At 49.0% G+C, this 13,812-nt stretch overlaps 1 protein-coding gene across 1 annotated transcript in view; it reads left to right on the top strand.

The window, feature by feature from the left end:
- The window catches only part of SGSM1 (small G protein signaling modulator 1), a 95,941-nt gene that overhangs the window by 30,176 nt on the left and 51,953 nt on the right, over positions 1-13,812 (top strand). Inside the window, 6 exon segments of the mRNA XM_045041235.1 lie at positions 1,281-1,356; positions 4,529-4,691; positions 6,249-6,401; positions 9,863-9,930; positions 10,211-10,356; positions 10,490-10,621. Coding sequence (XP_044897170.1) covers positions 1,281-1,356; positions 4,529-4,691; positions 6,249-6,401; positions 9,863-9,930; positions 10,211-10,356; positions 10,490-10,621 — 738 coding nt within the window.

The following is a 13,812-nucleotide window of genomic DNA, read 5'->3' as shown; positions in this document are numbered from 1 at the left end:
CTGCAGGGCATGGCCAGGGATGCTCTGAGTTCTGTTTTCCCCTCCAGGAGGCAACCACAAGGAAGGGGAGAGGGGCATGGAGAGCCTGCGATCGCTCTCCAGTGGGTGCACTGCTGAGCTGGCCTGGCTGAGGCCGAGTAGGCCACGGGGCAGCCAGGAAGGGAGCGGCTGCTCATGGAGGGGGTTGGATTCAGAACTGCTCCTGTTACCCCATGTCGCAGCCCTGGCGATGCAGAGCTGGGACCGGCCTTTGAGGTCATCTCTCTTGGCCTCCTCAACCTCAAGGTGGGGAAACTGAGCCTCTAGAGAGGAGAAATGCATGGCTAAAGCCCCATGGTGACGCTGGGCAGACTGGGGGCCAGAATCCAGCAAAGCAGAAGGGTGTTCAGGCCACTGGAGAGTCATCTCTGTGAGCAGAGGCACGGCTGCCCTTTCAGCACTGTGTCCCTCACTCCTGGTGCATCAGGGGCGCTCAAAAAAGATTTGTTGAGCGTGTGAGGATAGTAGGAAAACACACCCCCAGGGAGTCAGACAGCCTGGAATTCGGTGTCTGCTCTGGGCCAGCTTTACTTCTCTGGGCAAGTTTGCTTCACTTTGCTGAGCCTCAGTTTCCCAAATTGAGATCACAGACCCAACTGGTAGGTGCCTGAGCAGGGATTGGAACCCAGAGCTGCTAGATTCCAGGCCTGATTTATCACTATACCTTCCTGATTCTTTTATATACTTGTTTCCCCTTCTGTTCTCCCTTCCTTCCTTCCTTCCTTCCTTCCTTCCTTCCTTCCTTCCTTCCTTCCTTCCAAAAATATTTATTGAGTACCTGCTATGTGCCAGGCACTGTTCTAGTCTCCATGGATACAGAAGTGAACAAGATAGGTGAGGCCCTGGCCTCAGGGAATTTATATCTTAGAAGAAGGTAATAGTAAGCAAGTAAACAGGACAGGAATAGCATATGTACCCAGAAGGGACTGTAACAGGGTGTGAGTGGTGTCAGGAGAGGGCTGTGTCAGATAAGGGGCTCAAGGAAGATGACATTTCGTGTGACACCTGAGAAGAACCAGCCAGGCAGAGGGCCTGAAGAAATAATTCAGTAAAACATGATGCTCTCACAGGCCACAGGCCTCAGACTTGCAGAAGGCGCCATGAGGGGGCATGGAAGGAGAGAAGTTATCAAAGCACCCCAGATGGCCTCAGAGGGCCAGGAAGGACGACACGGCCCTTGGGGATGACCGCACCCTGGGTCGCGTTTGGGTCTCTCCGTCCAACTGCCTCTGCCCTTCCAGGTGAAGCAGATCATGGAGGAGGCAGTCACACGGAAGTTCGTCCACGAGGACAGCAGCCACATCATCTCCTTCTGTGGTGAGTCCGTGGACCCTGACCTGGAACGGGGCTTCTTTCTCTGTGGGCTGCCTTGGGGGAGTGGCGTCTTTGTGCAAGGATTCTCACACCGTGTTTTGACTTTGTGACTCTGAAGTTATTTTTGGATTCCCGGGGGGCTCTGTGAGGGAATTTGGAACCACGGAGAAGTCGAGAGAAGAAAGGAAGAATGGCCTGCATACCCAGCAAGAGTTAGTCACTGCTGACGCTGGAGGGACTGTCTTCCCCTCGTGTGGGCTCAGTTCACGGCTACCCATCCCCCTAGTGACGTTGGTCTCACATCTGACGACAGACTCTGCACCCTTTCCTCACCCTGCCTGTGGCTGTTGCCAAATGAAGGGGGAGGATGGATGGGCTTTAAAGACATAGGGAATCGGGAGCCATTGATCCATCCTAAGGGATCATGTCCAGCTGGCTCAGCAGAGGAGGCAGGCCCAGGGCTCGGAGCTTGACTTGTATCCTTGAACCAGCTGTGCTCACAAGATTCCAGAAATAAATAACCGTGCTGCCAGGTTCTTAACTGTCCTTCCACAATGGCTGCAGACACATGTTTTACGTGTCCCCACAGTCAGGGTTCAGCTTCTAATCCATGTGTATGTATAAGCAGGGATGTTTCTTTCTGCCTGAAAACCTTTTCATTCCATGACTGGAGTGTCTGGCAATGGAGGACGTGCTGTATCTCCCCTCTCACGCTCTTGGCCCCGAGGAGAGGCCAGAGCGAGGAGACCTGGTTGGCCCTCAGCTTCATCCAGATGGGTGGAGGCACTACCCATGGGAGCACATGCCGTGACCTGGGAGCCCACTGCTGTCAGTTTAGCCCCTTTGCAGCCAGGCAGACCTGGGTTCAAATCCCTCCTCTGCCATTTGTTTGTTGGGTGACCTTGGCAAAAAAAAAAAAAAAAAAAAAGAAAGAAAATTAAGTTTATTTGGAGAGAGAATGTGTGGGCAGAGGGAGGGCAGAGAGAGAGGAAGAGAGACAGAGAGAATCTCAAGCAGGCTCTACACTGTGAGCGCAGAGTCTGATGCGGGCCCCGAACCCATGAACCATGAGATCGTGACCTGAGCCAAAGTCAGACACTTAACCGACTGAGCCATCCAGGTGCCCCCAAGTTTCTTTTTAAAGTGAGATATGTTTATTTAAATTACATATATGTGTGTGTGTGTGTGTGTGTGTGTGTGTGTGTGTGTGTGTTTATATAGTTGTATGTGTATATATAGGTGTATATATATATATACGTCTGCATATGTACATGTGTATATACGCATAAATGTTAATGTGAGAATGTATATATGCCTAATTTTTTTTTCTCCTGGACATCTCTATTTGCAATACTTCAGAGTGTGTGACCATGCTCACCCGTTAGAGATTTAGAGGAATAGAACAGGATAAAAATCATGATTCTCTAACTCCAACCCCAGTGTTTGGATGAGGGAGGAAGGGTGATGTTACCTCAGGGTGAGGCCTGCAGGGTCTCCCTGTGGTGTCTCTGCTCCATTGTGCCTTATGAGCCATTGTCAGAAAGACTCGAGGCATGTCTCCAGTGCTTGAACAGTTAATTAACTTATTGCAGTCTAAACAAAAGTGTAGTGTGTACAAGCAAAAATGAAGATATTTCAGAGAGTCTCACCCAGAGTATATTAAACCCATGGGCAGATTAGGCAATAGGGTGGGCATCCGTTCAAAGCCAAGTAATCGCTGGGGCACCTGGCTGGCTCATTCAGTAGAGCACGTGACTCTGGAGCTCAACGTTGTGAGTTCAAGCCCCACGTTGGGCGTGGAGCGTCCTTAAAAAAAAAACTATAATCATAACGTTTTGAAAAAAGTCAAATAATTGCCAACAAAAATAAACCAAGACAAGCAATTGCACCAAACCTCTCGGTATTTCTCCTTGTGTGCAACATAACCTGGGCCAGGCTCTTAACCCTGAGACTGCTGGAGTATTCCTTCTGTGGAGTCACAGTAACTAGAACGCTCACTTCTTGGGTTTTTTCCACAAGGATTAGGTAAGGTAAACCTTAACACTGGTCTCACACCCAGCAGATACCCAATAAGGAGTAGCTCTTATAATATGCTCAGTTTTTCCATCAACATCGATTATGCTCCTATGATATACCAGAGTGAGCTCCCTCCCAGTCTGCTGTGTAAGACAGAAGATAAGAAAATACTCAATAAAGCGCTGCTGAAAGTACCCGAAATAAGACTGGGGCCATCAGAATGGCCTGCACAGGGACTGTTTCCCGGGGGAGGGGGATGGGGGGGACACTAAGGCCCAGAGAGGGAAAGCGATTTGCCTGAGGTCACATAGCAAGTTAGTGATAGAGCCCAGGCTACTGCCCAGGTCTCCTGCTCTGAGCAGGGCTGGGCGGGGTGTCCAGGGGAAACACAGACATGGGAAGATGATGACAGTCCTCTCTCTTCAGATCTGTTGTGGCGGCACAAGTGTTGTGAGCACACTTTGGGCTCAGACCTGGGTTTGGATCCCAGCTCGTCTGGGTGGCCCTGGGCAATTCAGTTCCCCTCGTAGGGCCTCAGTTTCCACATCTGAGAAATGGAGATGGCGTTCCTTTCTTCCTTGGCTGTGGCAGAGATGGAATGGGATCCATAATGTTAGCTGTTCCTGGAATCACAATAGTGGTGACGATCATGTGATTCTTCAGCCCAGATAAAGCCCACCAGTCCTGTGGTCAGCCTCCCCTCCCTCACTGACAGGAGTAATAGCTAACGTCCCTAAAGCGCTCACTCTGTGCCCAACTATGTGAAGCACTTGCCATGCATTTTCCCCACCTCGCTTGCTGCAACCATGTCAGATGCCTGTTCGTACTATCCCCATTTCACAGATGAGGATACTGAGACACAGAGAGAGGAAGTCATTGCCCAAGGTCACGCAGCTGGTTAGTGTCTGGGAGAGGATATGAACACAGACAGTCTGACCTCGGGCAGCAAACACAGGTTAACTGCTAAGCTCTCCTGCTCCCTTTTGAGGAAGTGGAAGGCAGAGAGACGTACGTGATTTCCCTTTGATGCTTTCGTGGATTTCGCGATTCTGGGGCGCCCCACTCTCCAAGGCACCTCTGTGTGGCTGAAGACCTGAGCTGGGCTGGGTGCTGGGGAGCACGGGTAGGGCAGGGCCTGCTGACCATTGTGTCCCTGCAGCGGCTGTAGAGGCCTGTGTCCTGCATGGGCTGCGGCGGCGGGCGGCTGGCTTTCTGCGCAGCAACAAGATTGCAGCTCTCTTCATGAAAGTGGGCAAGAACTTCCCACCGGCCGAAGAGCTGAGCCGCAAGGTGCAGGACCTGGAACAGCTGATGGAGAGCGCGTGAGTGTGGAGCATGGGGTATGGGCTGGAGCGTTCCTGCAGGGGACAGTCCAGGCTCCTCCCTGAGCTCTGCCAGAACCCGCACCTCCTGGCACTGTCTGCACTCTCCTTTCGCTCCTCAAACCCGCCAGACTCTTTCCTACCCCGGGGCCTTTGCACATGCTCTACCTACCACCCGGTTCACACGCCTCACCTTCCAGGGCTGGTGCCTTGTCATCATTCAGGCTTTCCCCCAGTTAAGGGCAAACTCCAACCCTCACCCCATTTCTCTTACATATCACTGCTTATTTTCTCTCCTGTGGTTATCACCACCTCTGATTATTCATTCCTTTGTGTACTTTTTACTTGATTGTTGTCTATCTCCTCCTTGGCTCTGAACTCCATGAGAACAGGCCACTAAAATCTGTTATTCCCCATTTTGTCCCCAGTGTCTGGACAGTGCCCAGCACCTGGTAAAATGCTCAAGAAATGATTGTTGAATGAGTAAGTGTCTGCTGTTAGCCAAACCCATTCCGCATGCAGGAAGACCAAGTTTAATGAAACTACTGTGGTCTCCATCTGCATGGATCAGATACTGACACTGAGGCAACAAGGGGAACGGTGACTTCACTCACACGTCTGGAGGGCTGATTTCCTGGGGGGAGGGCTCAGGGCCTGAGGGCATGTACGGGAGAACCTCCCACCAGAGTCCCGACCACACGGTTTGACTCTACGCCAGAGCCGCGGTCTGGAGCCTGGTCAGGGCTGGCAAAGAGGTTTCAGCTCCCGTTGGTGCTAGCAGCCGCCCACAGGACCTTGTTGTGAAAGATTCCGGAGCCGTGATTGGGCTTCACGGGAAAGAATGTGTGGATTGATTCGCCGTGTGTGTGACGGGCAAGAGAAGGGAGAGAGAGGCGCACATGCTGTGTGTGCCGTGGGTGATCACTCCTCCTCAGCAGGTGGGAGATGGTCCTTTCCCTCCCTTGCAGGCTGTGCCAGCCCAGAGCTGCTGGCCAGAACTGTGGGACGGGCAAGGCTGTGGACTTAGCGTCACCGCCTCCCTTTCGGAATCAGACTCCTTCAGCCACTTGGTCTTCAAGGTGCCTTCCAGTCTGTATGCTAAATTCCCAAGTGTTTGCTGATAACTTCCGAAAGGGAGCGATTTCCATGGGCCTTCCATAATATCGGGAATGACTTTCTCATGGAGGAATTAGAGATACCCATGCCAGGTGGTAAGGGAGAGCCATTCATTTCATTCATGCAATCGCTCATTCATGAGAGAGGGAAGGGGAGAGAGGGAATGAGAGAGAGAGATGAAGAGAAGTATCGCTATGAGAATCTGGCTTGCCCATCAACAGTATATGAAGGCGTCTGTTTTATCGCATCTTCACACTCACTGGGTGTTATCATTTTTTCAACACGTCACCCACTTGCCAGGAGCAATGTGGGCTTTTGTTGTTGTTTTAGTCGCCGTTCCTTCATTCCCTAGAGAGGTTGGGCATTTTGCTGTTTGCACATTGGTCCTGTTGGATCTCCTTTTTTGCGAATATTCCTCCTCCTTCTGTACTGGTCTTGAAGGCGAAACCAGATTCAGGGCCTCCAGGAGAATGTGCGGAAGCTGCCGAAGCTGCCCAGCCTGTCCCCACTTGCCATCAAGCACCTGTGGATCCGCACTGCTTTGTTTGAGAAGGTCCTGGACAAAATTGTGCATTACCTGGTGGAAAACAGCAGGTGAGTGAGAAAGAGCAGCCGCCGTGGCGTGCTCTGGCGCCACCTTCTGGCCATTTTGGGAACTGCACCCTATGGCACAAAGCAACTTTCTTTTCTCTCCTGTTGACGTGCACTTGATTTGAAAGCAGTTAGATAAAGGCCTTCTGGATGTTTGCCTCTAAATGAGCCCAGCTTAGAACCTGGGACTATTTAGGTGCTTCCTGCTAATATAGGATCTTCAAATTTGGAGTGAGGAACAAGGATCTTGCAATCTTAGGGATCTTTTTCCTCCCATGAATGAAGCCTACAGTCTACTTGCTAACTGTGGTCCTAAAAGAGTCATGTAGCTTCTCTGTGTCTCTGCTGCTCTTTTAAATTTTTTTTTCAACGTTTATTTATTTTTGGGATAGAGAGAGACAGAGCATGAACGGGGAGGGGCAGAGAGAGAGGGAGACACAGAATCGGAAACAGGCTCCAGGCTCTGAGCCATCAGCCCAGAGCCCGACGCGGGGCTTGAACTCACGGACCGCGAGATCGTGACCTGGCTGAAGTCAGACGCTTAACCGACTGCGCCACCCAGGCGCCCCTCTGCTGCTCTTTTAATAAATGGGACAGTGATTGTTGCCATTCTGGAGAAGAGGTGAGAAGGGGAGTTAGTGAGTACACAGTGTTTTGGAAATGTATGATACTTTTTTTTACATTTTCTATTCTAGCTCAGATTAACCTGGTGTAAAGGTTTTAGACTATGAGTACTCTTGGCAAGCATTCATCCATGCATTCATTCATCCAGTAAATATTCAATGGGCACCTACCATGTGCCAGGCACTAACTGAGATGTTGGAGATACATTGGTCTTAACTGTCATGTTAAGAGCTTGGATATTATGCTAAGAGCACAGAGGAGCCAGTGAAGAATGTGGGCTTTTGTATAACCTGAGACTCTTCATGGCTAACACTCCTTCCAGCCATAGACAGATGGGGAGAGAGAGATAGACAGGGGGAGTGGGAAAGAGGAAACACGATGAGGGAAATATCTGAGAATCTCCTCATCTCTCGGTATATGAAAGTGCCTGTTTAACCACATCTTCACATGCAGTGGGTATTATGATTACCTTTTATTCTTTGCCTGTTTGCTAGGAAAATATATATGAAAGGAGAGAGCAGAGTCCTTCCTCTCACGAACCTCACATAGTTGCAGGGAAAACAGGAAAATAGTAATTGTGGTAATATGTGGTGAGTATTCCAAGTCAGGTGGGTGGTGTTTTAACTTCCTCTGGGTGGTCAGGAAAAGAATCCTGGAAGACATGGCAGTTAATCATCAGTTTGAAGGGCATGTAGGCATTAACCCGGTGAAGTGGGTAGGGAAAAGAGTGTTCCCAGCCAAGGGAATAGCAAGTGCAAAGGCCAGGAGGCAGGAGACAAATTGGAAGAAATCCAGGCTCTGGAGTGCAATTAATCTCTTCACCTTCTAGTAAAATGTGATACGTCTCTGCCCCGTGCCCTCGCATGGGTGCGGGCCTCCGGAGCTAATGCCTTTGGCATATGACCTTGTGTTTTCTGCTGAATGAGTCAGTAGAAGGAATGAGTAATTTATTTGAGCAGCAATGCCAAACTATCTCTTTATTTTTTTTGTCTAAACTTTTTATTTTTTTGATTCGCATAGAAGTTGTAACATTAGCGCAAAGAGTTCTCGCCTGCCCTCAGTGATCACATCCTACATAACCATAGTACAAATACCAAAACAGGAAATTGACATTGGTACAATACTGTTAACTAAACTACATGCTTTATTTGGATTTCACTAGTCTTTACGTACACTCATTTTTTTCTGTCTAGTTCTATGGAATTTTAGCATAGTTAAATTCAGTATAAATACATATATGTATTATTTAATTAAATGTATTATTTAACTATTTAATAAAAATTACATATGTATATGTATTATACTCATAGTATAAATACAGTCTATAATTCTGTATAACCAACACCACAGTCACGACACAGAACTGTTCCAGTGAAACCTACCACCCCAAAGAAGCTCCCTCGAGCTACCCTCGATGGTCACATCTTGCCCCCAGTCCCACCTGCTAGTTTTTAAGGTACTCTTTCCAAGGTTTATGATCATGCAACGGTGCTGGTTTTCAGCATAGAGACTGAGTGGCAGAGTGGAAAGTGTCTTGAAGTTTTACCTTCAGATCTGACACCAAAATGGATAAACTTGCTGCTGAGAATGCACAGAGCATGTCCGTTCGGCTTCAGCCAATATCCTGGTGGATAGAAGATTCCTCTGGGGTCAAATTACAGTGATGTTGCCACCCCTTAGCAAGAACTCCCTGGTGTCAGAGTCTGTGCTGTTGCTGTAAAAGCAGGTCAATATTTAATCCTCCCAACAGCCTGGGCAGGTGAGTTCTGTCATTCTTGTCATTTTATAGCTGAGGACACTAAAGCTCAGAGAGGGTAGTCGTCACATGCCCAGGGACACACAGTGAGAGTGGGAGTGGCCGACCTGGGCTCCCACTCAGTCTGCCTCGCTGCAGATCCTGTGTTCTTAGACCCCTGCTGTAGGATAGGAACACCCAAGCCGGCTGGGTATAGCTTGCATCCACCTGCTGTGTGGCCTCCAAGAAGTCACTTACCCTCTCTGAGCCTGACATCCCTTGGGAAGGTAGAACAAGGTCCTTTCCAACTCTAAAATTCGGTTCCTAGCTGGCAGGAGTTTGCAGAGAATTAGGAGGCACTACACAACAACTCAAACAAAACCCAAAAACACTCAGCACAAACATTGTCTTGCCCATATGACAAGTTATTTTGAAGAGCCAGAAGCCAGGGGGCGCTTGCGAGCACGTCAGGCCAGCGTCATCCACATAGTTATCCGCGCAGGAAGTCCTGTTAATATAGCTTTTCCGTACACACCACAGCTAAAAAGCCTTTTATTGCCTCAATAATATTAGAAGAGCTGACATCATCTGAGCTCCCAAGCCACTTGGTGCCTGAAATGGAAGATGTGATAGAAGCTGATAGAAGCAGCCAGAAGCAGCCTTCTAATTACTATTCCCGTTACTCTCATTAAGGCTGTATCACAGCCATGTATTAAGCAGTTACGTGCCAAGCATGGTACTAAGTGCCCACATCTGTTGTCTCTTTCAAAAGTCCCTTTTTTTTTTTTTAATTTAAGTAAGCTTCACACCCAGCATGGAGCTCAATGTGAGGCGTGAACTCACGACCCTGAGATCAAGACCTGAGCTGAGATCAAGAGTCAGACACTTAACTGAACCATGCAGGTGCCCCTCTAAAGTCCTTTTGATGGCCCTAGGATATATGTTTTTATTACCCCCATTTTACAGATGGGACATTTGAGGCTTACAGCGTTAACTGGGTAACAAGAGGGAGGCTGTTCAGTCTGTTCTTAAGCATCAGGTCAGTGTCAATTGTGCGCCCTCTGCTGGTTACCATCCAGACCTGCCTGTCCTTTTCTCTTACTAGTAAATACTATGAGAAGGAAGCCCTCCTGATGGACCCGGTGGATGGCCCTATCCTTGCGTCTTTGTTGGGTAAGTGGTCCAGGGCTCTGAGCTTCATCTGGATCTCTGATGTTGGCTCACTAGTGCACCTCCTAAGGGCCTCTCTCGTTTCCCTCTAGCCTTCTCCATCAAAACTTACCTGTTCCCTGGCTCTTGCTCTCAGGGTCTTGTGCTGGACTCTCCTTAGCAGGACCCTGGGGCATACTCACTGGCTGGAGGGGAGAGGCAGTGAAGGTGGTGGCCTATCTGGGGGTAGACAGGAGGGTAGACTTTCAGGGCTATGGATTCCCAGTCCCTGTATGCTCCACAGTGGGGCCCTGTGCCCTGGAGTACACCAAGATGAAGACTGCCGATCACTTCTGGACTGACCCCTCGGCTGACGAGCTTGTCCAGAGGCACCGCATCCACAGCTCGCACCTGCGGCAGGACTCACCCACCAAGCGTCCAGCCCTCTGTGTGAGTAGGGGTGGACTCTGGGGCCCTGGGAGGGAGTTGGGCTGAGTGCCAGACTTGGTGTGGAGGTGGAGAATGGAGTGGGACATTGAGGGTCACCGCAGGCCTCACCCTCCACCTCCCCTCACCTTGCCAGATCCAGAAGAGACATTCAAGTGGCAGCATGGACGACCGACCATCCCTTTCTGCCCGTGACTATGTTGAGTCCCTGCACCAGAACTCCCGGGCCACGCTCCTCTATGGCAAGAACAACGTTCTGGTTCAGCCGGTGAGAGATATCTGGGACCCAGATCTTCCACAGGGGTTCTGGCTTCCGGTTATACAGGAGGAGTTCCCTCTGGTTCCAGGCTGCTCATCCATTCATCCATCCATCTATCCACATCTCCATCTCTCCATCCATTCATCCATATGACAACATTTGCTTCTATCCATCCATCCATCCATCCATTCACCTACCTACCTATCTTTACTTCTACCCATCCATCCATCCATCCACCCACCTATCCATCCATCTTCCTACCCAGGTTTTCATCCATCCATCCATCCATCCATCCATCCACCCATCCATCCATCCATCCATCCATCCATCCACCCATCTTCCTACCCGTGTTTACTTCCATCCATCTAACTACCCATCTATCCATCTATCCATCCACCCATCCATCCATCAATCCACCTACCCATCCATCCATCTTCCTACCCATGTTTACTTCCATCCATCCATCCATCCATCCATCCATCATCACCCACCTACCTGTCTTTACTTCTATCCATCCATCCATCCATCCATCCATCCATCCATCCATCCACCCATCCATCCATCCATGCACCCACCCATCCATCCATCTTCCTACCCATGTTTACTTCCATCCATCCAACTACCCATCCATCCATCTATCCATCCACCCATCCATCCACCCATCCATCCATGCATCTTCCTACCCATGTTTTCATTCATCCATCCATCCATCTATACATACATACATACATCTTTATATCCATCCATCCATCCACCCATCCATCCATCTTCCTACCCATGTTTACTTCCATCCATCCATCTACCCATCCATCCATTTATCCATCCACCCATCCATCCATCCATCCACCCATCCATCCATCTTCCTACCCATGTTTACTTCCATCCACCCACCCATCCATTCATCCATCCTTTTTTACATCATCCATCCATCCATCCACTCATCTTTACATCCATCCATCCATCTTCCTACCCATGTTTACTTCCACCTACCCATCCATCCATCCACCCATCTTTACCTGCATCCATCCATTTGTCCATCCATCTATTTAATTATCCATTTATTTTCCAGTCCATCTCTCCACCCACCTGTCCACCTAGCTGTCCATCCATCCATTCTCTTTTGTTATCACTCACTCATTCAGCAAGTATTTATACTGAGCTTTCCTTGTGCTGGATGCTTGGGATATCAGGATAAATATCTTCATGGTTGAGATATTTTTTAAATGTTTATTTTTGAGAGAGAACATGCATGGGGGAGGGGCAGAAAGAGGGGGACAAAGGATCCAAAGTGAGCTTCACCCTGACAGCAGAGAGCCCAATGCGGAGTCGAACTCACGAGTTGTGAGATCTCAACCTGAGCTGAAGTCAGACACTCAACCAACTGAACCACCCCGGCGCCCCCTTCACAGTTGATATTTATGGAGTGCTTTCTTTGTGTCAAGCACCATGATAAGTGCTTTTAACTATATTAACTCATTTAAAGCTCCCAGCAACTATTTGATGCAAGTAGTGTCATCCAAGATGATAACGCTGAGATGTGCACAGGGGGCAGTAAGTGGCAGAGTCATACTTTGAATTCAGGCTGCCTGATGTGGGAGTTGAATCATTTATCAATCACCTCTAGGCCTGGCTGGTGCAAGCCCCAGAGATGGGTGGTGAGCCAGGCACACGAAACCCCTACCCTCATGGAGTAGATACCCCTCTGCCTTTCCCTTCCTGAGACTGTGTGGATCAGTGTGGTGTTTGGGCTCAGCTGGGAGGAAGCAGAGGAAGCTGCCAGTCGCTCTAGCTCTGTGGTCATAGTTGTGATCACGGGGTGACGCTGAGCGAGTCACTTCTCCCTGTGAGCCTTAATGTCCACATCACAATGGGTACAAGATCCTATCTCCTCAGATCTAAGAAGCTATGGATTTAAGATGCTCCATTTTTATTTTTATTTTTATTTTTTAATTTTTTTTAACGTTTATTTTTGAGACAGAGAGAGACGGAGCATGAACAGGGGAGGGTCAGAGAGAGGGAGACACAGAATCTGAAACAGGCTCCGGGCTCTGAGCTGTCAGCACAGGGGCCCGATGCGGGGCTCGAACTCACGGACCGCGAGATCGTGACCTGAGCCGAAGTCGGCGCTCAACCGACTGAGCCACCCAGGAGCCCCTAGATGCTCCATTTTTAAACATAACCATCAGGAAGTAAAAAAACGATACTAAGTTCTAGAAGATGTTTTCTCATTACTTGGAAATTTTATTTGACACTTTTTGAAAGAGTTCTTTGAGCTCTTTGATTTGGATAAAAGAAGTTTTGTTTTTTTTTTTTAGGGGTGCCTGGGTGACTCAGGTGGTTGAGTGTCCGACTCTGGATTTTGGCTCAGGTCATGATCTTGTGGTCTGTGGGATCAAACCCTGCATCACGCTCTAGGCTGGCAGTGTGGAGCCTGCTTGGGATTCTGTCTCTCCCTCTCTCTCTCTGCCCCCTCCCAGCTCGCTCACTCTCTCTCTCGAAGTAAATAAATAAGCTTAAAAAAAAAGTAAAAGGGTTTTCTTTTAAATCATACATTGCTTTTTTAACTATGCATAAGGGAACTTATAACTGACATTCATTAGTTAAGACAGTCCTAAAATTTCTTCACATTTCAGGGTTTAATTTTCTATATCAGTTTTTGACTTAGAGTCATCACTGCTTATATTTTTCTAGTAAATACTGTTTTCTTTTTTTTTTCTTTGTGAGAGAGAGAGAGAGAGCATGTGCACTTGCACACACCACACACACACACAGAGAGAGAGAGAGAGAGAGAGAGAGAGAGAGAGAGAGAGAATCCCAAGGAGGCTCCGTGCCCAGCACAGAGCCCAATGTGCGGCTTGATCCCATGACCCTGGGATCGTGACCTGAGCCAAAATCAAGAGTCAGACACTTGGGGCGCCTGGGTGGCGCAGTCGGTTAGGCATCCGACTTCAGCCAGGTCACGATCTCGCGGTCCGTGAGTTCGAGCCCCGCATCAGGCTCTGGGCTGATGGCTCGGAGCCTGGAACCTGTTTCCGATTCTGTGTCTCCCTCTCTCTCTGCCCCTCCCCCGTTCATGCTCTGTCTCTCTGTCCCAAAAATAAATAAACGTTGAAAAAAAAAAAAAAAGAGTCAGACACTTAACTGAACTGAGCCACCCAAGCACCCCCAAATACTGTTTACTGTTCCATCCAAAGAAGGGG

This window comes from Felis catus, chromosome D3, assembly GCF_018350175.1.
Source record: "Felis catus isolate Fca126 chromosome D3, F.catus_Fca126_mat1.0, whole genome shotgun sequence".
Classification (NCBI taxonomy): Eukaryota; Metazoa; Chordata; class Mammalia; order Carnivora; family Felidae; genus Felis; species Felis catus.
Note: the sequence above shows the minus strand (reverse complement) of the source record. Positions and strands in the feature narration are given on the sequence as shown.